The sequence below is a fragment of the Sciurus vulgaris genome, assembly GCF_902686455.1.
Source record: "Sciurus vulgaris genome assembly, chromosome: 16".
Lineage (NCBI taxonomy): Eukaryota > Metazoa > Chordata > Mammalia > Rodentia > Sciuridae > Sciurus > Sciurus vulgaris.
The window spans coordinates 16,750,288-16,774,015 of record NC_136477.1 but is presented as its reverse complement, the minus strand read 5'-3'; the positions used below and the strand labels follow the sequence as shown (position 1 = coordinate 16,774,015).

General features: G+C 50.3%; 1 protein-coding gene across 8 annotated transcripts in view; it reads right to left on the bottom strand.

Moving 5' to 3' along the window:
- NWD1 (NACHT and WD repeat domain containing 1) overlaps positions 1–23,728 on the bottom strand; it is a 67,119-nt gene that overhangs the window by 21,640 nt on the left and 21,751 nt on the right. For all 8 annotated transcript variants that reach the window (XM_079114746.1, XM_079114750.1, XM_079114747.1 and 5 more), the window contains 6 exons: positions 12,827–13,030; positions 11,183–11,342; positions 9,348–9,465; positions 7,890–8,048; positions 2,173–2,370; positions 233–355 (listed from right to left, as the gene is read on the bottom strand). In XM_079114746.1, the coding sequence (XP_078970872.1) occupies positions 233–355; positions 2,173–2,370; positions 7,890–8,048; positions 9,348–9,465; positions 11,183–11,342; positions 12,827–13,030 (962 nt within the window). The remainder of the gene's footprint in view (positions 1–232; positions 356–2,172; positions 2,371–7,889; positions 8,049–9,347; positions 9,466–11,182; positions 11,343–12,826; positions 13,031–23,728) is intronic.

Below are 23,728 nucleotides of genomic sequence, written 5' to 3'. Positions count from 1 at the left end.
AATAACATTTGAAAATGATGGTTAACTTCACAAAAATGCAACATGAAATACCAATATATCATGATATTGCAAAATTTCTAAATATTGATCCTCTGAGTGTGCATTGCAAAGATTCATTATGCAACTCTAGCTAACCAATATAGGAAATAAGGCCCGAAGTGGACCTGTGGGGAGATCGCTGTGGGACACGAGGAAGGTACTGACCATAACCTGCCCCTTTGCTGAGCCTCACCAGTGTGTCCTGTTAGCATGTGGATCACCTGCTGCTCCTCCATGTCCCACACGGACACAATGCCATCCTGGGTGCCAACCACCAGCAGCTTCTCTTCCAGGCTCCATGCCATGGAGGTGATACCTGCAGCCATGCAAAAATGACAGTGGTGGCCTCTGTGCCATGTCCAGGTGACCACACAGGGGATCCGCTAGAGAGCCCCCACCTCACAGATAAGAAAACTGGGGCACAGACGGATTCAGGCCCTCGTGCAAGTCGCACAGCGGGGAGGCGCAGGGCAGGACTCTGCAGCCACCGTTGTCAGACGCCCGCGCGAGGGGCTTGCGGTGGCAGTCGTGTTGCTATTAGGTGGGAGAAAGGACCGAGCCACAGCTGTCCTTGGAGGCTCTCATCCACGGGTGATCTGTGCCCCAGGGGACAGTGGGTCATGTCACCACTGAGAACAAAGGTGCTCTTGGCATCTGGGGAGCGGAGATCAGGAATGCTGCTCAACACCCGAGATCGTTATAGGATCCCCAAATGTTAGGGTGCCTTGTCGGCCCTGTGATGCAGCCAGCTGTGGGCTTTTCCCAGTAAGCTTGACCCTAAGCTGGGGCCTGGAACATTGCCAGGTGCTGATAAAAGAATCTAGGTAGCTGCCCAGGCCTGAAAGTCAGAAATGTCCAAGTGCTAGTCAATAAGATAGAAGCAGAAATGATAAGTTCTGCCTTTAGGTCATTCTCTTCAAAGGAAGAGGCTTGACATCTGCTTCACCTTCCCCCGTTCCACTGACTGGAATACCATCGTGATGGAAAGAGCTCCAGCAGCCACCTTGTGCCAACAAGTCTCACATTGAAAATGGCAGAGCATCCAGATTGGAAGAGTCTGAGTTCCCAAGGCCCTGGGGACACCATTTTATCTTTGTTTACGCTTAAACTATTTCAGGAGAGAGGAATGAAATCCTATTTTATTTAAGTCACTGTTATTTTGCTCTCTGTCACATCTGAACCTGTATCCTAACGAACGCACAGCCTTTCCCAACTAAACCAACTTCAGTCTCGGATCCTCGGTGCAGCGCCTGAATCGGGGCCGCCGCCCGGAATCGATTCCACTCAGCATCTCAGAACGTCCCTTTTGGGAAACCAAGTGCCTGGGGAATGCGACTTTACTGGGTCCTGAAAGAGCCTCCGCGGTGGTGGCAGCTCCGAACCGAACCGTGAGCGGATAGATGTCACAGCAAGCGAGAAGCTGCAGGCGGGCGGGAGCAGGCAGGGCGGAGGGAGACGGAGGCGGGGCGGAGAGGCCGGCGTTGATGAGCAGCGGGGCGGGCGGAGGAAGGGTCAGGGCACAGGTGGCATTCGGGCTGGCCGCCAGGGTGGCTGGTGGAGGGCAGGCCGGCGGCGGGAAGGCGGCAGAGGGGGCGGTGGGTGGAGGCTCGGATGGACACGTGGGTAGGAGGTGGAGTCTGAGGGAAGGGGGGGCAGGTGGGTGGCAGGTGGGTGGATGGAAGGAAGGGAGGGAGGGAGGGAGGAAGGAGGCAGGGACGATGGGTGGATGGACGGATGGACAGATGGATGGAAGGAGAGAAGAAAGGAAGACAAACGAATGAGCTACCCTAGACTCTCTTCTCCCCTGACATTCTGGGGTCCTGGGGCCACCAGGCATCCACTCCTAGCTTCCAGACTTCCCAGCACAGGCCTGGAAACTGCAGACGCTCTCGGGGAGGGGACCCTGGAGGCACCCTCTGGCTGGGGCTCATTAGCAGCATTTACACTAGTAATCTCCAGGCCCTGGGGGACAGAGAGCCCAGCCAGCAGGGGACAGCCAGGACTCGCCCTGACAGCACCCAGGGGGGCCCTGACTGGCAGCTGATGCCCGGAGAGCAGCCCCAAGCACCTGCCATGTGCTGCCAGGTGCCAGGCAAGGGCCTGGTGGGATGTCCCTATGCTGGGGACACTCACCTTTGTGACAGCCAGTCAGGACTGCCTGCAGGGGTCCTCCGGGGGGCTGGAGGAATCCTGTAAGGGGCACCAGCACAGGATGCGGGCACACCCGGAACCAGCTCTGGGCTTGCTGGCACAGCTGCCCCACCAGCGCTGGATGAGACGCGGCGAAGAAGAGGAGTCTGGCCAGGAGTTCGGTGTAGAGGATGCTCCTGTCTGCAGGGGAGGGGCCGTGGGTGAGGTCGCGGCAGGAGCGCCGCCGCCCGGGAGCCCTGGCCCCGCAGGGCTGCAGGAGAACAGGGAGCAGCGCCTCGGGCGCGGCCAGTCCCCACCTGGCTCCCCTCGGCCCTGCCCGTGCTCTCCCTCTGCCTGCAGCGTCCCACCCTCTGCGTCCTCCCCCTCTCCCCTCCTCCTCCTCCTTAGGTGGCCACCCTCCAGGCGCCGCCCCACCCTGGGGTGGCCCTCAGCTGCAGTTTGACATTTCCTCTGCTTCTGTTTCTTTGGGCCTCCGGTCTCCCCACCACCCTAGACCTCAGCTCCCAGAACAAAGAGGGCATCTGCCTCGTGCGTGGCTGCCTTCGGAAAGACCCAGAACTCAGACTCGGCGAGTGTCTGCGAGGGAAATAGGGATCATCTCCCCTGCAGGGCACATGGTCTGGCGCCCCCACTTAGGATGGGCTGCACCCTCGGGAAACCCACCCTAAGTCCGAAAGGCAAGTCAGCGCCACGGGGAGGGCCGCCCCTCCCCTGGTGACCGTGGGCCTGCTGAAGCCCGGCCTCACCAGGGCGTCGGACGCTTCCCCGGAGCCGGAGGAAAGGCTGGGAATTCAGAGTTGGAAGTCCCGTTTCTACTGAAGGCACATCACATTCCCACCATCGTCAAACCAAACCGTCACAAGTCGGGGACCATCCGCAGGGCCAGGGGGTCCTACAATAGCCCGGACCCCTCACGGTTGTGGGGGCCAGAAGCCTGGCTCAGGGTGTTGGCATGGCAACGCCCCCTCCGTGGGCCCCAAGGAGGATCCTTCCGCCTTTCACCGCCTGCTGACTCCAGCTGTTCCTTGGCTTGGAGCTACGTGACAGTGACTGGTGCGGCCACTAGAGGGCAGTGTATCTTCTGGGGGAGGCTGTTTTTTCTGCCTACTACACAGAGGTACTATCATTATTATTCCAAATTTATAAAAGGGGAAATTAAGGTACAGAGAGATTAAGTGACATGCACAACGTCACAGAGACAGCAAGAGGAAGAAATCTGACCCTCAAAAGTTTAATTCCAATGCCCTGAATAACAAAGACCAGGTGCTAGGGTTGGGATATGGTTTGAGTGTGTCCCCCAAGGGTTTTTTTTGTTGTTGTTGTTGTAGGCGGACACCATACCTTTATTTTACTTTTATGTGGTGCTGAGGATTGAACCCAGGGCCTCACATGTGCTAGGTGAGTGCTCTACCACTGAGCTACAACCCCAAGGTTTTATGTGTTGAAATTTATCCCCTTTGTGAGGTATTAACAGAGCAAAAACATAACCTGACTGTGTCCTTTAGAGGTGAAGCCTTTGGAAAGTGATTTGGATTAGATGATGTCATCAGGGCAGAGGCCTATGATTAAACAGGGAGGAAGAGCAGAAGACATATTCACATTTTCTGTCTCTCACCATGTGATGCCCTGAACCACTTCAGGATTCTGCCAGCAAGAAGGCCATCAACCTTGGTCGAGAACTGTGAACCAAGATAAACCTTTTTTCTTTATAAAGTGGCCGGTCTCTAGTATTTAATTATAGTAATGAAAAACAGACTAATATACCAGGCATGCTGAAGGTAGATTGTTCATTCTGATTCTGTTGTTGACACTTTCTAACCATGGAGTCTGGGGAAAAATGACAAGAATTCCTTGGGCCTTGGCATGCTGGTTGTTTTGTGGGGTGGAATGGAGGCAGACCTGAGACCAGAAGTGAATTTACTGCACGTGCAAAATTTAAGGCAGAGCCAATAAACTCAACCATCAAGATAAATACTACTTTAATGCATTTTTCAAAAATTCAAAATCAATAGTCCTCAAACTTGTGATTAACAAAATGGTAACTTTTTCAATAATAAGATCAGAGCAGGGGATGTACTGGAAATCTCTAACTTCTATTCAATTTTCCTTTAAGCCTAAAAATGCTCAAAAAAAATAAAGTCTACTGAAACACACACAAGATCAGAAATGTCTCTGTGCCAAGTCATGTTGGACCCTGAAGCAAAAGGGAGAAATCCAAAAGAAGGGCCCTGGGGCTATTCAGATGGATGACCCCTGGCCCCAGCTTGTGGAGCGTCCAGGGTGAACGCATGGTTGTCCCGCAGTGACCCCTGGTGGTGATACTTGTTCCTACATCTGTCCAGGGCGAGCCACAGGTTGTCAAGGGGTTTGCAAAGATCTTGCTGGGATTTGGCCTTTTAAATCTTCCCTTAAACTAGGAAGTCAGCCCAGGGAGGCTTACAGTTCCTGGGGAGCACCTCTTACATTGTCGCTCTTTGCAGACATTCCCCGTGCTGTTCCGTGGAAGAGAGGGGGAGTGGCATGTGAGCCAAGGACAGATTTTAGCCGTCCCTGGAGCAGCCTCAGTAGGAGCTGGCTCTGTGGCTGGGACAGCAGCAGGTGGTCAGTAGCATTGCACGGGTGCACACGGCAGGCATGACCAATTGCACAGACAGCGTCTTCCACACTTGAGATCAAGTCTGCCTTATTCAGCGGTTGAAATCCCTGGCTGGGTGCAGCAAGGACTCATCCAAGGTCATTCACATCAACAACATTGACACTCTCCTGTGACAGAGACAGAACACTGATGGCACCACAGGGACAGGCTCTGCATGAATGGACTCACAGACCCTTCCACGAAGCCCTATGGAATGGTTGGTGAGCGTTCCCATTTTGCATATGGGAAAATGGAGGACTAGGAAGTGAATGCAGGGACAGAGAGGACTTCAGTGAGTGGCAGAGCCAAGATTTTAACTGACACCATGGGGTTCAAGATCCGTGTTCATGGCCAGGTCTGGTCTAAGGGGCAGGGGCAGAAGTTTGGCAGTGAGCAAACGAATGATACCATTGCTCTCATCAGGCACCGAGTCTGGTATGGCAGATGTGTTGCCAAAGGAAACCAATCACAATGACAATGAGGAGTGAAGACCCAGTGTGGTGGCCACACCTGTAACCCTAGCTGCTGGGGAGGCTGGGCCAGGAGGATCACAAGTTAGAGGCCAGATGCAGCTATTTAGCAAGGCCCTCAGCAACTTAGCAAGATCCTCTCTCAAAAAAAAAAAAAAAAAAAAAATTAGTGAAGAGAGATGGAAACAGGGGCAGGGGCTGAAATGCAGGGGCTGAGGGGACAGGAGGGTGTCAAGCTCAGCTGTGACTGACAAAGTGTCACTGAGGAGAAGATTTGGTGGAGCTCCAAAAGGGGCCATGGAAGGACTGAGACTGGCAGATCCCAACCAGGGACCCTGCGGATGTCCCGGGCTTTGGCCAGGCTTGGTCATTTCCAGCACCATGTGGAGAGAAGCAAGCAGCTCAAGGATGCTTCGCAGACCAAGATGAGCAGCTCTGCAAGGGAATCCCAGGCCCCTGCTCAGCCTTGGGCCACCACGAGGAGGAGCTGTGGATATAGGGACCTGAACACCTTTAACCCCTCCTTCCTTCACACACCCCTTCACAATTTATCGCCCGTTGTTAAAATGGTATATAAGCCCCCGGGTCTAACCACATCTTGGGTTTTTTTTTTTCCCCTCTTTTCTGTGAAACTTTCATGCGCATACAATTAATATTTGTGTCTTTTCTCCTGCTCACCTTTTGCTAGTTTAATTCCCAGGCCTCAGGCTCTGAATCTCAAAGGGTAGGGAGAAAGTTTTGCTGTGGTCGAGTCTGATCTTAAACTGGCACGGGCCACAAGAGAGGTAGTAGGGAATATTCCTCAGTTTCTCTGTGCAGACCGTTTGGCTTACTTAGACCATGGTGTCAGCGACTGCTGTCAGATAAGCTTGAGGAAAGTTCCCTACACGAGGTGGCGAAACAGAGTCGCCCCAGCATCCAGCAACCCTGCTTCTGGGCACAAACTCAGAAGAACTGAAAGCGGGGTCTCAGAGAGATGTTCGTGCATTTGTAATTTTACAAGGTCAGCATGGTCTCTAGAGCCAGAAGGTCAAAGGAAGCCAGACTCCCATTCATGGACGGATGGATGGATACACAGCATGCAGATTTCCCTAGGATGGAACGTCATTCAACCAGAAAAAGGAAGGAAATTCTGACTCGTGCTACAACACGGATGAACCTCGAGGACACTGGGCTCAAGGAAGCAAGTCAGAAAAAGCACGTGGACCATCGTCACACACCCGTGCTGTGAGGTCGCCTCGTCCCGGAAGCTAAGCTGGTCCAGCCTGACTAGCCCTCGGCTCAGAGACAGAAAAGGACAGTGTCGGATTCCCCTTGCGGGAGGGCCCCAGAGTCCTCAAAGCCACTTGGACAGAAGGAGACATGCTGGGTGCCATGGGGCTGGGAGGAGCCTGGGGAGCCAGTGTTGGTGGAGACAGGGTTTCAGCTGGGGAAGATAGAAGAGGCCTGAGACGGCCGGATGGCAGAGCGTGTACTCCCCATGCCACCAACAGCACGCATAATGGTTACGATGGTCAAATTCACTACATGGATCTGCTATAATTTTTATTTTTATTTTATTTTATTTTGGGACCAGGAATTGACCTCAGGGACACTCGACCACTGAGCCACATCCCCAGCCCTATTTTGTGTTTTATTTAGAGACAGGGTCTCACTGAGTTGCTTAGGACCTCACTTTTGCTGAGGCTGGCTTTGAACTCGCAATCCTCTTGTCTCAGCCTCCCGAACTGGTGGGATTACGAGGGTGCACCACCATGCTTGCTATAATTTTTAAAAATAGTGCTCAGCATGTGTGAGGTCCTGGTTTCAATATCACAGCACCAACAATATTAAATTAAATTCAAAGTGAAATAAAAACACACGAACAAAGCACCATCATAGACAGAGCAACAAGATTAAGAGAAATTCTCCAAGCTCTGGGAAAGGTTGGAAAAACTGCAGCCTGGGGTCCAGACCCAGCCCCATTCAGCAGAGTTAAGAACAATTCTGATAGATCCATGCACTGGCTATGCAACCCATGACCAGAAACAGAGAACCCCAATGGAGCACGAGGTTATGCCCCCCAAAATAATTCACTTCTTTCTCAAGAGTATACCTGAGTTACAAAAAAGTCATCTCTGTGCCCAGTGGTTATTATCATGTTTTGAATTTCATCAATGAAAAATCTTGGGGATTCTTTTTTTCCCTTCTTAAGAACAGACAGGCTGGGTGAGGTGGTGCACACCTGTAATCCCAGCAGCTCCGGAGGCTGAGGGAGGAGGATCACATCAAAGCCAGCCTCAGCAAAAGTGAGGCCTAAGCAACTCAGTGAGACCCTGTCTCTAAATAAAGTACAAAATAGGGCTGGGGATGTGGTTCAGTGGTCGAGTGCCCCTGAATTCAATCCCTGGTACTAAAAAACAAACAAACATAATTTCCTCCATTTTCCTTGAAATATTTCCTATGTGGATCTTTCTAGAGGAAAGGTGCGGCGGAAGGCACCACGGCTGCGTTGGGTTTTGTTCCCAAGTTCTCCCAGGCTTAATGCAACAACCCAGGCGCTGCTGCAGGAGGCGAGGCCACAGGCCCCTCCCGGCCAGGGCAGCCAGACTCACCCAGGCCTCGGAGCTCCACGGCAGGATGGCAGAGCTGGAGGGCTTCCCGGACCAGGCCCACCTCAGGGGAGTCCATGTGAGGGGCACACATGTCAAAGTCATCCAGCAGGCCCTCGATGCCCCCAGAGATGCCCCGGCAGCAAATCCAGCTCATGCTGCCTGTGGGGAGAAGCGGGTAGAGTGTGAGGAGCACACACCATCGGCCCACTCTCCTGGGAGAGCAGACTCCCCTCTGGGTTTCGCCCAGGTTCCCAAGCTCAGCAGCACTGGCACTTGGGGCTGGGTCGCTCTTGGGTGTCGGATGAGCTGTGCACTGTAGGCTATAGAGCAAGAACCGGGCCTCCACCCGCCAGAAGCTTGCAGCATCTCTACCCTCAAATGCCACCAATGTGACCCTCAGATGTGTCTCCTGCGGGGCGGAACACCCTTTGGTTCAGAGCCACGGGAATGAATACGTGAGTGGATGCATGCATGGACAGACAGATGGAGACAGAAGCACAGATAGATAGACGGACGGAAGTCTTGGGAAATGGATGGAGAGATACACACATCCACAGAAGGATGGATGGATGGGTTGGTTAGATAGAGAGATGGCTGAGTGGCTAGTTGGATGGATGGATAGGTAGATAGAGGTAAGTGGATGAATGGATGGAGCAAGGGACATGTAGAAAGAAGAATGGGTAGATAGGCATTATATAAAGATGGCTGACTGGCTGGTAGACAGATGGATAGATAGATAACTTTTTTGGTGCTGGGGATCAAACTCAGGGGCTCACCCATGCTAGGCAGATGCTCAGCTACTGCTCTACATCCCAACTGCCAGATAGATAGACAGACAGACAGACAGATGGATGGATAGAAGTGAAAGAATGGGTAGGGGGCCAGGCACGATGGTGCACACCTGTCATCCCAGCAGCTCAGGAGGCTGAGGCAGGAGGATCAGGAGTTCAAAGCCAGCCTCAGCAACTTAGTGAGGCCCTAAGTGACTTAGCAAGATCCTATCTCTAAATAAAAGAAATAAATAAAAAGGGCTGCGGATGTGGCTCAGTGGTTAGGCACCTCTAGATTCAATCCCTGGTACCCCCCAAAAAAAGGAGAAGGACAAGGAGGAGGGGGAGGAGGAGGGGGAGGGAATAGCTGGCTGGAAGGACGCATGCACACCTAGTTGAATGGGTGGATGGGTGGACAGAGACCATCAGGGCCGCTCACGCTGAGGCTGCTTTCTCGCCCTCTGCCTGTCAGTGGCCGGCTGGAGCGGCACCCTGGTCTCTACCACTGGATTTGAGCAGCACCTCCCCTGCAGCCATGACCCCAGAGACACCTGCAGACACTGTCAGGCCCCCTGAGTGCAGAAGCACCCCTTTGGAGAACCTCCGCCTTTAGAGTCGGCTGGGGTGCCCCCGCCCTTTGCCCCTCCCAGAAGGCAAGCGTGTGGCGGGTCCCCTGGGCGGGCCTTACCCAGCACCTCCTGCTTCAGCTCCTCCAGACGCCCCGAGTGCAGCAGGTGGTGGGGCAGCTCCCTCAGCTTCCGCAGGTTTGCCACCGTGTCCGAGAACCACAGCGGCTGCGGGGCCACCTGGTGGAGGGGACAGGAGGCTGGAGTCTGAAGGCAAGCTCAGGCACCCGCTCCACCAACACGGGCCAGGTCAGGCGCCGCCCGCTGGGGGACAGAGATGCCTCACACCCCCACAAACAGGGCTGGGGCAAAGGGCGGGGCCTGAGGTCAGCAGTCCAAGCCCCAGGGGAGGCAACACCCCTGAGCGAATAAGGAAGGTTTCCCGAAGGTGGGGGCGTCCAACCTGGGCCTCAGAGTAGGACTCTGCCTGCAAAAGTGTGCCAGGAAACAAAGGCATTGCTGAGTATCGCGCATGCGCCTGTCAACTGAGGAGAGGTGAAATCTTGGAAGGCTCCCTGGAGGAAGGGGTATTTGGGTTGAGCCTTGAGATGCTAGAGAAGCAAGAACAAGGGCATGATCCCCAGGCTAAGGATGCCCAGGCCTCATGCTCCTGGGCACGTGAGGGCAAAGACCAGAAGGAAATGCACGGAGGAGCATCCATGGGGCAGGTCTCCCTGCATGTGGGAACTGGGCCGTTTTTAATCTGCACTTTGAGCTTCTCTGTGTGTTTCACAATAATCACATAGAACGCTGATAACTAGGAAATCAAATATTATTTTTTAAGGGCCTGACCTGATGCACTTGGGGACCTCGTGAGTGGAAATAAGCCTGTACCAGGGAATTCACAGAGGAAAATATCCAATGCCCAAGAAGCAGATGGACAAGAAGACAGAAAAATAGACACAGTGGTCCCTCTGTGTCCACGGGAGAGTGGCTCCAGGACTCCCGTGGGTACTGGAATCCACGGATGCTCAAGTCCCTTATGTAAAATCCCTAGAGCTAGCACACAACCTACTCATCCTCCCAGACTGAGTTATCTGCAGACGACTTGGAATTCCGAATGGATGCAAATGCAATGTGCACTGTCGTTACTCTGAATTGTTCAGGGAATAATGACAAGAAAATAAAGTCTATAATCTATACATGGTCAATACAGATGCCTTTTTTTTTTTTTTTTTTTTTTTGCAGTACTAGAAATTGAATCACTCTACCTCTGAGCTACTTCCTCAACCCTTCTTTTTCAATGATTTATTCTGGACTGGGCGTGGTGGCCACCTGTAATCTCAGCAGCTTGGGAGGCTGAAGCAGGAGGATTGCAAGTTCAAAACCAGCCTCAGCAACTCAGTGAGACCCTGTCTCTAAATAAAATATAAAAAGGGCTGGGGATGTGACTCAGTGGTTAAGCACCCTTGGTTTCAATCCCTGGTACCAAACATAAATAAATAGATAATGTAGTTTGAGACAAGGGTTTTGCTAAATGGCCCAGGTGGGCCCAGATGCAATTTTTATTTTCAAATATTTTAAAACTGTGATTGGTCAAATCTGCAGATAGAAAGCCCAGCTGTAGATCAATGGGTGGGAGAAGTTTTAGGCTTCATGAGGAAGCCGAGGGCAGTGAGTTTAAACCCTGAGATGCTGGGCCTTGGGGCATTGTTAAAGGCGGTGATTTTCTCCTTCGGGAAGTTGGCCTGGGGGGTATCCCCCTCATCTGCTGTTCCTTGCTCCCCAAATTATACTCAGGGACTGAGGAGCACCTCACCCTCCATGGGAAGGGGAGGGAAGAATGCAGGAGGGCTTCGCCAGTGGGAAGGATGGGGGTGGGGATGGGGGGAAGGAGGCGAGTCCCACCAGGCATGGCCGGGAGGCGGTGGGTGGAGCAGGGGTCCTGGCACCTCACCTTACGGTCCAAGTTCAGGGGCTTCCCCACAAGGGGCAGGGTGATGAGCTTCTTGGTGCCCTGGCTCCAGGCACCCGAGAAGAAGTCAGCCAGAACTCCATGCCGCTTGGCTTTCTCAGGCCCAGACAGGTAGCGCGCCCAGATCACCTCAGTCAGCTGTCTGCAGAGAGGGGACACAGGCTGATGGCCCAGAGGGCACAGCCAGCTCAGAGGCAGCCACCAGTCTTCCAGGAAGCGGCTTCCAAATGCCACTCCACCCCACCCACCCTCGGGGTGCTGGCGGTGACCGCAGTATGTGTTCATCCCTCCATTGGCCCGTCTTGTTTTCTCTTAAGTGAATTTACTTTTAGAAGGAGGCTTAGGGTACATCGGCAGGTTAAAAAAAATTATCACATGGCCCAAAAATCCCACTTTGGGGTAGGGACCCCAAAGAACCAAAAATGGGTTCAAACAAAACCTCAAACAGCCAGGTACAGTGGCATACGCCTGTAGTCCCTGTCACTTGGGAGGCTGAGGCAGGAGGATCGCTTGAGCCCACGAGTTCAAGGTCAGGACAGCCTGGACAACACAGCAAGACCCTGTCTCATAAAAGTAAAGAAAGAAAAATAAAAGAAAGCTTATACATGCGCATTCCTTGCTGCACCGTTCACAATGGTTAAAAAGTGGAAAGAAACCGCTGTCCATCAGCAGATGGGGAGTGACAGGACGTGGCCCAGCCACGCAGCAGAACATCACTCCGTCGTAAGAGGGAGGAAGCACTAACCCAGGCCACAGCATGCATGGACCTTGAAAACGTGACGCTGAGTGACAAGCCAGGCACAAAAGGCCAGTGTGTGACTCCAGGGACTGAAACGTCCAGAACAGGTGAATCCAGAGAGACAGACACAGGTCAGTGACGCCAGGGGCTGGGCAGGGGAGTGGGGAGTGACTGCTGTGGGGACAGGGGTCTTCTTTTGTTTTCATTTCTTTTTCCTTTGATACCAGGGATTGAACTCAGGGGCACGTAGCCACTGAGCCACATCCCCAGCCCTTGTTTATATTTATTTAGAGACAGGGTCTTTCTAAGTTGCTTAGGGCCTTGCTAAGTCGCCGAGGCTGGCTTTGAACTCTATCCTCCTGCCTCAGCCTCCTGAGCTGCTGGGATGACAGGTGTGCACCATCGTAGCTGGCTCTGGGGGTCTCCTTTTGGAGTGATGGAAATTATCCAGAAGGACATGAAAGAGATGGATGCCAGCACAGGGAGGGTAGGAAACACCAATGAATTGTGCCATTTAAATGGCGAGTTGTATGTTATGTGAGTTTTATCTCGATTTAAAAAACAAGGGGGGGGGTGTACCTCAGTGGTAGAGCACTTGCCTACCATGCTGGACGCCTGGGTTCCACCCCCAGCACTTCAACAACAACAGAAAGAAAAATAAAAGGAGGAGGAGGAGGACGCTGGTTCTGTTGAGTTCCTGGGGTGGAGGTCCTGGAATTCTGAGAGAATCCCCTGGGAATGGGGAGTATGAAGGAGCTGGTCGAGGCTGGGGCTGTGGCTCAGTGGTAGAGTATATATGACAAAAAAAAAAAAGGAGCTAGTCATTGAGTCTTTGTTTTCAGGGTCCCAACCAGACTGCGCCGCCGTTGCTGCCCTGCTGGACCTACCTGTGGGCGATAGCCAGGAGCGTGAAGCCATCCACGGGTCTCCGGGCCAAGCAGTGCCCCAGGTCCCTGCGAAGCCGCACCCACAGCAGGGGCGGGAAGCGCAGCAGCTCCTTGCTGGGGGGCGTCCAGTCCCGGTACACCACCTGCAGCACCTCGTCGTCCAAGGACAGGACGTCCTTCAGCTCCGCCTCCGAGAGACCGTGCCTGTGGGGAGGCCGACAGGGCTTGGAACACACCTGGGACTTCTGCCTTTGGAGGACTCACAAGCCAGGAGAGGGAGCGGCGCAGCCACCTGCACGACGTCCGCGCACCGCCCTGAGGATCAGCATTTGGACAGCGCCCGGCAGGTCCGGAAGCCCAGCCGGCTGCACCGCCTAGGCGCGCGTTTTCTGATCTTTCCTCCGCGTGCACACCTGCACGACTGAGGGCCATCTACTCCCCTGCTCAGAGCAGTCTAGACGGGGCACAGGGAGGGAAGGAGGCGGGGACCCGAGGAATATGTGGCAGAAAACACTTGCCCCTGTTCCACCCCACCCTGGTCCACTGCATCCTTCCCGGCCTAAGGAAAGGCCCAGTGTTCTACTTTGGATCTGGAATGTCCTCGAAAGTCTCCGTGGTGAAGGCCTGCAGCAACACTCAGAGGTGGGGCTTTGGGGAAGTGATCGGTTGTGGGAGCCTGGCCTCATCAGTGGATTAATCCATTGATAGAGTCACACTGTGATGGCATTACTGGGAGGAAGAGGTCACTGGGGGCATGCTCTGGGAGGGCATCTCTTGTCCCCACCCTTCCTCTGTCTCTGCTTCATTGCTGCCATGAGCTGAGTATCTTTTGTCCACTACACCCTTCCACCATGATGTCTTACCTCACCTCAGGCCCAAAGCTACAGAGCCAGCTGACCACATACTGAAACCTCTGGAACCATGAGCCAAAACAGACCTTTCCTCATGAAGTGGTCACAGTGATGAAAGCTAACTAATACACTGGGTTAGAGGCAGGGGCCATCGTTAAATGGGCTGACCAATATAAGTTTGGGTGCTAGGACTAGAGCAGATTGTTCCAAGTAACAGGACTTCCCAGTGCTTTTGGAAAAGGATCCAATCTCCTTCCCAAGGTCCACCTGCTGCCTCCTGTTCCCAACCTGGAGCACTGTGGCCTGAGATCTGCTCATGCTGCTCCACCCTCTGGTCCCAGCCTGGCCGAGTCCCCTGCTCAAGCCCCTGACCCCTGCCCCTCACCTTGTCTGTCTCTCACAGGACTTGGCACATCTTCCTCCTGGTGCTTGGTACTACTCAAACTCTTCATAGTACTTTTTTTCCCTTTAGATTTTGTGCTGCTGGGGACTGAACCCAGGTTTTGCATATGATCAGCAAACACTCTAGCCCTCAGCCCCTTTTTTAAAACTTTTATTTTAAGATGAGGTCTCACTAAGTTGCTCAGGATGACTTCAAACTTGTGATCCTCCTGCCTCAGCCTCCTCAGTACCTGGGACTACAGGCATGTGCTACAGTGCCCGGCTGCTTTGCGTGTTTCCTGTCGGCCCCCACCCTGGCAGATAAGCCTCAGGGATGTTGCAATGGTCTGAATGTCTGTGTCTCCCATTCACAAGTGGAACTCTAACCCCCGGGGTGACGGTATTGGGAGGTGGGGCTTTTGAGAGGTGACTAGGTCAGGAATTGGATTAGTGGCCTTATAAAAGAGGCCCCAGAGAGCTGTTCACTCCATCTGCCACATGAGGACACAGCAAAAAGATGTCGTCCGTAAACCAGAAAGCAGGCCCTTACCAGATGCCAGGTCTGCCAGCATCTTGGTCTTGGCCTTCCCAGCTTCCAGAACCACGAGAAATAATGTCTGTGGTTCAGGCCCCAAGTCTACAGTGTCTCTCATACAGTCCAGACTAAGGCGGGACCTGCTTCGATTTGGAGGTGGCTGGAGTGTCCCCAAGGATGCACGTATTGAAATTCAATCCCGTTGTGCGGAATTAAAGACTGGAAACTTCACCTGACTCTGGTGTTCGGAGGCCGCCTTTGGGAGGTGATTAGTGTTAAACAGGTCGTCAGGGTGAAGCCCACAGGGGAACGCTCCTTCTTAGGAGAGAGAGCAGGACCCACGGGCACACTCCCTGTCCCTGGTCACGTGATGCCCTGTGCCTCCTCAGTCTCTGCCAGCAAGATGGCCATCACCAGCCGGGCACAGTGGTGCACACCTTTAATCCCAGCTTCTCAGGAGGCGGAGGCAAGAGGATCGCAAGCTAAAGGCCAGTCTCCATGACTTAGCAAGACCCTGCCTTAAAATTAAAAGGCCTGGGGACGTAGCTCAATGGTAGAGTGCCCCTGGGTTCAAGCCTCAGTACCACAAAAGCGAAACAAAACCAAACCACCGCCAGAGGTGGTCCCTTGACCTTGGACCAGAACCGTGAGCCAAGATACCACAGACATTATTTCTCATGGTTCTGGAAGCTGGGAAGGACAAGACCAAGATGCCGGCAGACCTGGCGTCTGGTAAGGGCCTGCTTTCTGGTTCACAGACGACATCTTTTTTTTTTTTTTTTTTTTTTTTTTTGGTACCAGGGGTTGAACCCAGGGGCATTTAACCACTGAGCCACATCCCAGCCCTTTTTATTTTTAATTTAGAGACAGTGGTCTTGCTAAGGGCCTTGCTAAATTTTTGGAGGCTGGCTTTGAACTTGAGATCCTCCTGCCTCACTCTCCCAGGTCACTGGAATTACAGATGTGGGCTTTTTTTTTTTTTTTTTTTTAACAAGGTACCCAGTCTGTGATACTATGTTATTGGCAACAGAAAATGGGCTACCAGAGTGTCTAACCCTCTGTCTCCCAGAGATCAACACCATGCCTCCGAGGGAGATGACGTTCCATCCATGGTTGTTGAACAAATGTGCTGATCCTTTTGTGGACGATCCCCACACCTTGTGGTGCAAACAGGTTAATAGGACTGGGGGGTGAAAACGGAGAGCAATCACCCAACAGGTGTGGATTTTGTCCTTTTGAGGGGGGTGCAGTGTTCCGGATCTAGACAGAGGTGGTGGCTGCAGGACCCTGCTGTGCTCAGTGCCGCTGAGGTGTTACTCTCAAATGGTTGATTTTCATTATGTGAATTTTTCTTTAATTACAACACCAACAACCGCCCTTCCTGCTAACTGCAATGAGGATGCCTGCCGGGCTCCACAGACTGCCACCTTGGGATCCGCTCCCCACCCACGCCTGCAGCTGAGGCTCCAGACTCAGCAGGGCAGGGAGCACACCCCATTTTCCAGAAGAGGAGACTGAGGTTTGTATGTTTGTGATCTTGAAAGTCAGAGGAGAGCCGGATTCTAGCTCTGAAGACTGTATCTTACCACATGGAGAACTGTGACACCCAGTGCAGGAGCCACCTGGGGGCATTTACAGTAAAATTCATTAACAATCAGTACGACCTAAGCTTCAGTTCCTGGTGGCATGAACTGCCCTCCAAGCCTGTGTGTGGCTTACAGCGACCATCCTGACCAACACGATGCCGAACATCGTCCTTATCACCGAGGTCCTACTGTGTGGTACTGGGGAGACATTGGGCACAGGCCCATGATCTCAGGTGAGCCCTGAGGTTGGCAGCCCTTCTCCAAGTCCAGAGGCACCCCTGGACAACACGGACCCCGGGACAGCTGCCCCTCTTGCCCCGCGCCCTGCGGGACCGCTTGCTGGCACCGCACAACAGCACTGTGTGTACGGTCACACAGGTCTACCTTCGATTCTGGCTGAGGGACCTTGGAAAGGGACCCATCTTCTCTTTGCCTCAGTTCCCTCTGCCAAGAGCAGAACTGTCACCTGGAGACTAAATAATATGCTATTGAATGAAACATGGAAAACAGAAAACATCAGGGAGGAGATAAAAATATTCTTATAGGTCATTGAGAATGACGATACAACATTTCAAAATCTCTGGGACACTATGAAAGCGGTACTAAGAGGAAAATTTATTGCATGGAGCACATTCAAGAAAAGAATGAAAAGTCAACAACTAAATGACCTAACATCACAGCTCAAAGCCCTAGAAAAAGAAGAACAAAGTAACAGCAAAAGTAGTAAAAGACAGGAAATAATTAAAATCAGAGCTGAAATCAATGAAATTGAAACAAAAGAAACAATTCAAAAAATTGACAAAACAAAAAGTTGGTTCTTTGAAAAAGTACACAAAATAGACAAACCCTTAGCCACTCTAACAAAGAGAAAAAGAGAGAAAACTCAAATTACTAAAATTCGTGATGAAAAAGGAAATATCATGACAGATACCAGAGATACATAACGTAATGAGAAACTACTTTGAAAATCTGTATTCCAACAAAATAGAAACTACCGAAGACATTGACAAATTTCTAGAGACATATGCTCCTCCCACACTGAACCAGGAGGACATACACAATTTAAACAGATCAATATCAAGCAATGAAATAGAAGAAGCCATTAAAAATTTGCCATCTAAGAAAAGCCCAGGACCAGACGGATTCTCAGCCGAATTCTACAAGACCTTCAAAGAAGAACTCATTCCAATACTTCTCAAAGTATTCCAGGAAATAGAAAAGGAGGGTACCCTACCAAACTCATTCCATGAAGCTAATATCACCCTCATACTCAAACCAGGAAAAGACACATCAAGGAAAGAAAATTTTAGACCAATACCCTTGATGAATATAGATGCAAAGATCCTTAACAAAATACTGACAAACCATATCCAAAAACATATTAAGAAAATTGTGCACCACGATCAAGTGGGGTTCATTCTTGGAATGCAAGGATGGTTCTTGGATAGGCAGAATTCAACATCCGTAAATCAATTAACATAATCCATCATGTCAATAGACTTAAGGATAAGAATCATATGGTTATTTCAATTGATGCAGAAAAAGTGTTCGACAAAATACAACACCCCTTCATGCTCAAAACACTAGAAAAAATAGAGCTAGTAGGAACATACCTGAACATTGTAAAGGCTATTTATGCTAAGCCCTTGGCCAACATCATTCTTAATGGAGACAAACTGAAAGCATTCCCTTTAAAAATGGGAACAAAACAGGGATATTCTCTTTCACCACTTCTATTCAACATTTTCCTTGAAATACTAGCCAGAGCAATTAGACAGACCAAAGAAATTAAAGGGATACGAATAGGAAAAGAGGAACTTAAGCTGTCACTATTTGTGGATGACATGATTCTATATTTAGAGAATCCAAAAAAACTCCTCCAGAAAACTTCTAGACCTCATCAATGAATTCAGCAAAATAGCAGGATATAAAATCAACACACATAAATCTAAAGCATTTTTATACACAAGCGATGAAACATCTGAAAGGGAAATGAGGAAAACAACTCCATTTGCAATAGCCTCAAAAAAAAAAAATACTTGGGCATCAATCTAACCAAAGAGGTGAAAGATCTCTACAATGAAAACTACAAAACATTGAAGAAAGAAGTTGAGGAAGACCTTAGAAGATGGAAAGATCTCCCATGTTCTTGGATAGGCAGAATTAATATTGTCCAAATGGCCATACTTCCAAAGGCGCTATACAGATTTAACGCAATTCCAATTAAAATCCCTGTGACATTTCTCATAGAAACAGAAAAAGCAATCATGAAATTCATCTGGAAGAATAAAAGACCCAGAATAGCCAAAGCAATCCTGGGCAGGAAGAGTGCTGCAGGAGGTATCACTATACCACACCTTAAACTCTACTACAGAGCAATAATAACAAAAACAGCATGGTAGTGGCACCAAAACAGACAGGTAGACCACTGGTACAGGATAGAAGATACGGAGACAAACCCACATAAGTACAGTAACCTCATACTAGACAAGGGTGCCAAAAACTTACAATGGAGAAAAAACAGTCTCTTCAACAATTGGTGCTGGGAAAACTGGAAATCCATATGAAGTAAAATGAAACTAAACCCCTATCTCTCACCCTGCACAAAACTCAACTCAAAATGGATCAAGGATCTAGGAATTAGACCTGAGACCCTTCACCAAATAGCAGAAAAAGTAGGCCAGAATCTCCATCATGTTGGCTTAGGACCAGACTTCCTTAACAAGACTCCCATAGCTCAAGAAATAAAAGCAAGGATCAATAAATGGGATAAAGTCAAACTAAAAAGTTTTTTCTCAGCACAGGAAACAATTGACAATGTGAAAAGAGAGCCTACAGAGTGGGAAAAAATCTTTTCCACACACACTTCAGACAGAGCACTCATCTCCAAAGTTTATAAAGAACTTAAAAAACTTTACACCCAAAATACAAAGAACCCAATTAATAAATGGGCTAAGGAAATGGGCAGACACTTCACAGAAGAAGATATATGGGTGATCAACAAATATATGAAAAAGTGCTCAGCATCCCTAGTAATTAGCGAAATGCAAATTAAATACCACCCTAAGATTTCATCTAACTCCAATTAGAATGGCTATTATCAAGAACACAAGCAATAATAAGTGTTGGTGTGGATGTGGGGAAAAAGGCACACTCATACATTGCTGGTGGAATTGCAAATTGGTACAGCCACTCTGGAAAGCAGTGTGGAGATTCCTCAGAAAGCTTGGAATGGACCCACCATCTGACCCAGCTACCCAACTCCTCAGTTTATACCCAAAGGACTTAAAATCAGCATACTACAGTGATGCAGCCACATCAATGTTCATAGCAGCTCAATTCACAATAGCTAGATTGTGGAACCAATCGAGATGCCCTTCAATTGATGAATGGATAAAGAAACTGTGGTATATATATATACAATGGAATATTACTCAGCCATAAAGAAGAATGAAATTATGGCATTTGCTGGTAAATGGATGAAGCTGGAAAATATCATGCTTAGTGAAATAAGCCAAGCCCCAAAAACCAAAGGCCGAATGTTTTCTCTGGTAAGTGCATGATAATATATAATGATGAGGGGTAGCGGGGGGAAGAGAAAAATGAAGGATCTTTGGAGGGTGTAGAGGAAAAGGGGGTGAGAGGGGGTGGGAATGGAAAAACAGTAGAATGAAACAGACAGTATTACCCTATATATATGTATGATTACATGAATGGTGTGAATCTACATTGTGTACAACCATAGAAATGAAAAGTTGTACCCCATTGGTGTACAATGAATCAAAATGTATCTGTAAAAATAAAAAATATTAAAAAAAAAAAAAGAGCAGAAGTGTTTAGTGCTAAGAATAGCACACGCTAGTCCCCTGCGGGCGCTCACGTTCCTGGGGCCAGCTGAGCAGGCCCCAGATTCCCTCCCTGCAGCAGCCCTGGGGGTGTGCACTCCCCACATCCATCATCCACTGGCCCCTTGCCCAGGGGAGGGGGTGGACACCAGGAGGAGTGCTGAGCCCTGACCACAGCAGTCCTCAGCCTCCCACCGACGACACTCAGGGCCAGATCATTCTTCAGGGTGGACGTCCTGTTCCCTAGAGGAACCTTAGCCACGTGCTTGGCCGCCCCCACCAGACGCCAGTAAATGATAGACAGATAGGAAGACAGATAGACAGATAGATAGATAGATAGATAGATAGATAGATAGATAGATAGATAGATAGAAAGATAGAAAGAAAGATAGAAAGAGATAGATAGAGATAGATAAGTAGGAAGATAGGTAGATAGAAAGGTAGATAGAAAGACTGATATATAGATAGATAAGTAGATAGAAAGATAGGAAGATAGGAAGATAGAAAGGTAGAAAGCTAGATAGGAAGATTGGTAGAAAGATAGATGGATAGAAAGATAGAAAGAAAGAAAGAAAGAAAGGTAGATAGAAAGAAAGAAAGATAGACGAATAGATAGAAAGATAGGAAGATAGACAATAGATAGAAAGATAGGAAGATAGACAATAGATAGGAAGATAGGAAGAAGACGGAAAGATTGATAGAAAGATAGAGAGATAGAAAGATTGATAGAAAGATAAATTGATAGGTTGATAGAAAGGTAGATAGAAAGATATACTGATAGAAAAATAGAAAGATTGATAGGTAGATAGAAAAATGATAGAAAGGTAGATAGAAAGATGAATAGATAGAAAGATAGGAAGATAGATGATAGACAGGAAGTTAGGAAGATAGATAGGAAGAAGACAGATAGATAGACAGACAGATGGATAGGTTGATAGATGGGAGGATGGATGAACAGATGGCCAGATGGATGGATGGATGATAAATACATAAATAGAGATAACAGACAGATGGGTATGTGGACAGAGGTGGGACACGCACCCATGCACACTTGGTTAATGGGTCTATGGAATTCTCTGTGGCAGGCCTGTGCTCCTACACACGTAGGGTGTCAACCAGCACCCCGGCCTCCTCCAGACGCCAGGAGCACCTCCTCCTCTAGGTTGCAGGACAACTGGAAACGTCTGCACCTTCAAACGCCCTCGGGCGAGAACCCTGGTTCAGAGCTGACTCGCATTTGTGTCGTGGGCCTCTGGCCATCCGCCACAGTGACCTTGTGGGGAAACATAACACATTTCCAGGGAACCACAGGGACCCAAATCAGAGCGCTACAGATACCTTCATGCACCACCTCCCCATCAGCCCTGGGAGGGGAGATCCTACACCCCGTGAGATGCCCCGCCTTCCTGACTGGACCAGTTATGGGGCCAAATGGGCCAACTAATTTCGATCCCCCTAGGATTTTGGCATTGGGATGCAAAGATCAAGCCAGTGAGATGGTGTCAGGTCCTTGAAATATGACTTATGCAGCCACCTGAAGCTCAAGGCAAGTTGAAGTTCCAAGCGAGAGAAAGGAAGAAGAAGAGCCAATGTCCAAAAAGGACCCCAAGAGTGAATGGGTGAGAAAGTAATAATCATGACTTCCTGGCTTCCATGACAACTGCTTCTTCCATGCACACTCATCACAGTGGCCTCAGGGACCACCTCTATCTGGGAACATTCACCTCTCTTGTACCCTTGTAGAGTTCGTGTCAGTCATGAGATCTGGCCACAACATGATATCTAGGGTACACCCCCAGGAATCAGCTACGGGTTGGCTTTGGATTTTCCCACCCTCCCCTTAGAGTAAACTCCTCCCTCCCTCCCTCCCTCCTTGCTTCTTTCCCTCCTTCCTTCCTTCCTTCCTTCCTTCCTTCCTTCCTTCCTTCCTTCCTCCCTTCTCTTCCCTTCTCTTCCCTTCCTTCCCTTCCCTTCCTCCCTCCTCTCTCTCTCTCTCTCTCTCTCTCTCTCTCTCTCTCTCTCTCTCTCTCTCTCTCTCTTTTTCTTTCTGGGGAGGTACCAGGGATTGAACTCAGGGGCATTCAACCACTGAGCCACATCCCCAGCCTTATTTTGTATTTTATTTAGAGACAGGGTCTCATTGAGTTGCTTAGTGCCTCATGGTTGCTGAGGCTGGCCTTGAACTCTTCATCCTCCTGCCTCAGCCTCCTGAGCCGCTGGGATCACAGGCGTGCACCACCACATCCAGCCCCTTATTTCTTAACACAGGCATGGGTGGGTTTTGGTTTTCGGTGAACAAACAAACAAAAAGACCCCCACCATATTGAGGAACTGTGGCAATCAAGACCCAAAATAGCAAAGACAGCAAGAAAAACTGCCCAGGGAGCAAGCACAGCCACAGAGTTTAAGACATGGACTTGAACGTCTTGTAGGCGGGCGCGGCAAAGGCAGTTTTGTTGCTGGGTGTCTCTGCTGACTGGCCTGCACCTGGCCCTCCCAGGGAGGGAGCTGGGGTGCCCGGTGCTTCTGATGAGCACCTGGGCTCTGTGGCTCGTTACCCTGACTCCCCGTCCATACCTGGCCTCCCTGAGCGAAGGCTCCTGAGCGTCCTGACCAGGTGCTGGGAGGTCACAGACCTGTGACACTCATCGGGCGGAGGGGCCACTTGAACAGTCCTTTCCTTCTTTGTACCTGTTTCTTTCTCCAGCTCAATGGAGGCAAGATTGACAAATAGAACTTGTGGCTACTCAGGGCGCACAACCTGACGATGTGACAGGGGTGTGCTTTGGGTAAGTTTGATGATGATCACAATCAAACTAGCCAATGCTGGCGGAGCTACCAGAGCTACCAGTGTGTTTGTGTGTGTGTGTGTGTGAGAGAGAGAGACTTGAGTTCTGCTCTCAGCAAATTTCAAGTCAACAGTACAGTGTCATGGACTGTAGTGACCATGCTGAAGAGCAGATGCTCATTCTCAGAACTGAGTCTTTTTTTTTTTTTTATTGAATGCAGGGACTCTCTACCACTGAGCCACATCCCCAGCCCTTTTTACCATGCTGCCAAGGCTGGCCTCAAACTTGAGATCCTCCTGCCTCAGCCTCCCCAGTAACTGGGATGATAGGCAGGCGCCACCGCACCTGGCCTGATTCCTCTAATGTCAGAAAGTTGACACCCTCTGACCTCCTTATTCACACCCCTGGACCCAGCCAAGCTCCTGGCACCCACCACTCTTCTATTTCTTTAAGCTTAATTTTTTCCCTTTCTTTGACCCTGTAAATACATTGGAATCGGACTTTTCTTTTTGCTTGTGGTTGGTTCCTATGCTACAAGCCTGAAATTAAACTCAGACACATCCTTGGGGTCAATTCTTTGGAAAAGTTTGTTTTAAAAACTTTTTTTTCCTGAAACCTCCCCTCGTATGTCTGTTTCATTCCAAAGAGGGACACAGCAAAGTTACAGCAAAGAGAAACCAAACCTCCCAGGCAAGGCTGAGCGTCCCTCAGGGTTAACGGTGGCCACAGGAATCGTGTCAGGCCCACCAGGTGAGGCACGCGCCACGGTCTCCCGGGCGGAAGGGTGACCCCTGGATCCGCAGTGTCGCCAGAGAGCCTGGGAGAAACCGTTCTCCAGGCCCCGTGTGGACTCCGACTCAGTGACCTGTGCTGCGCAGGCCCGGCGAGGACTGAAGAAGGCTGGCCCGAGACTAA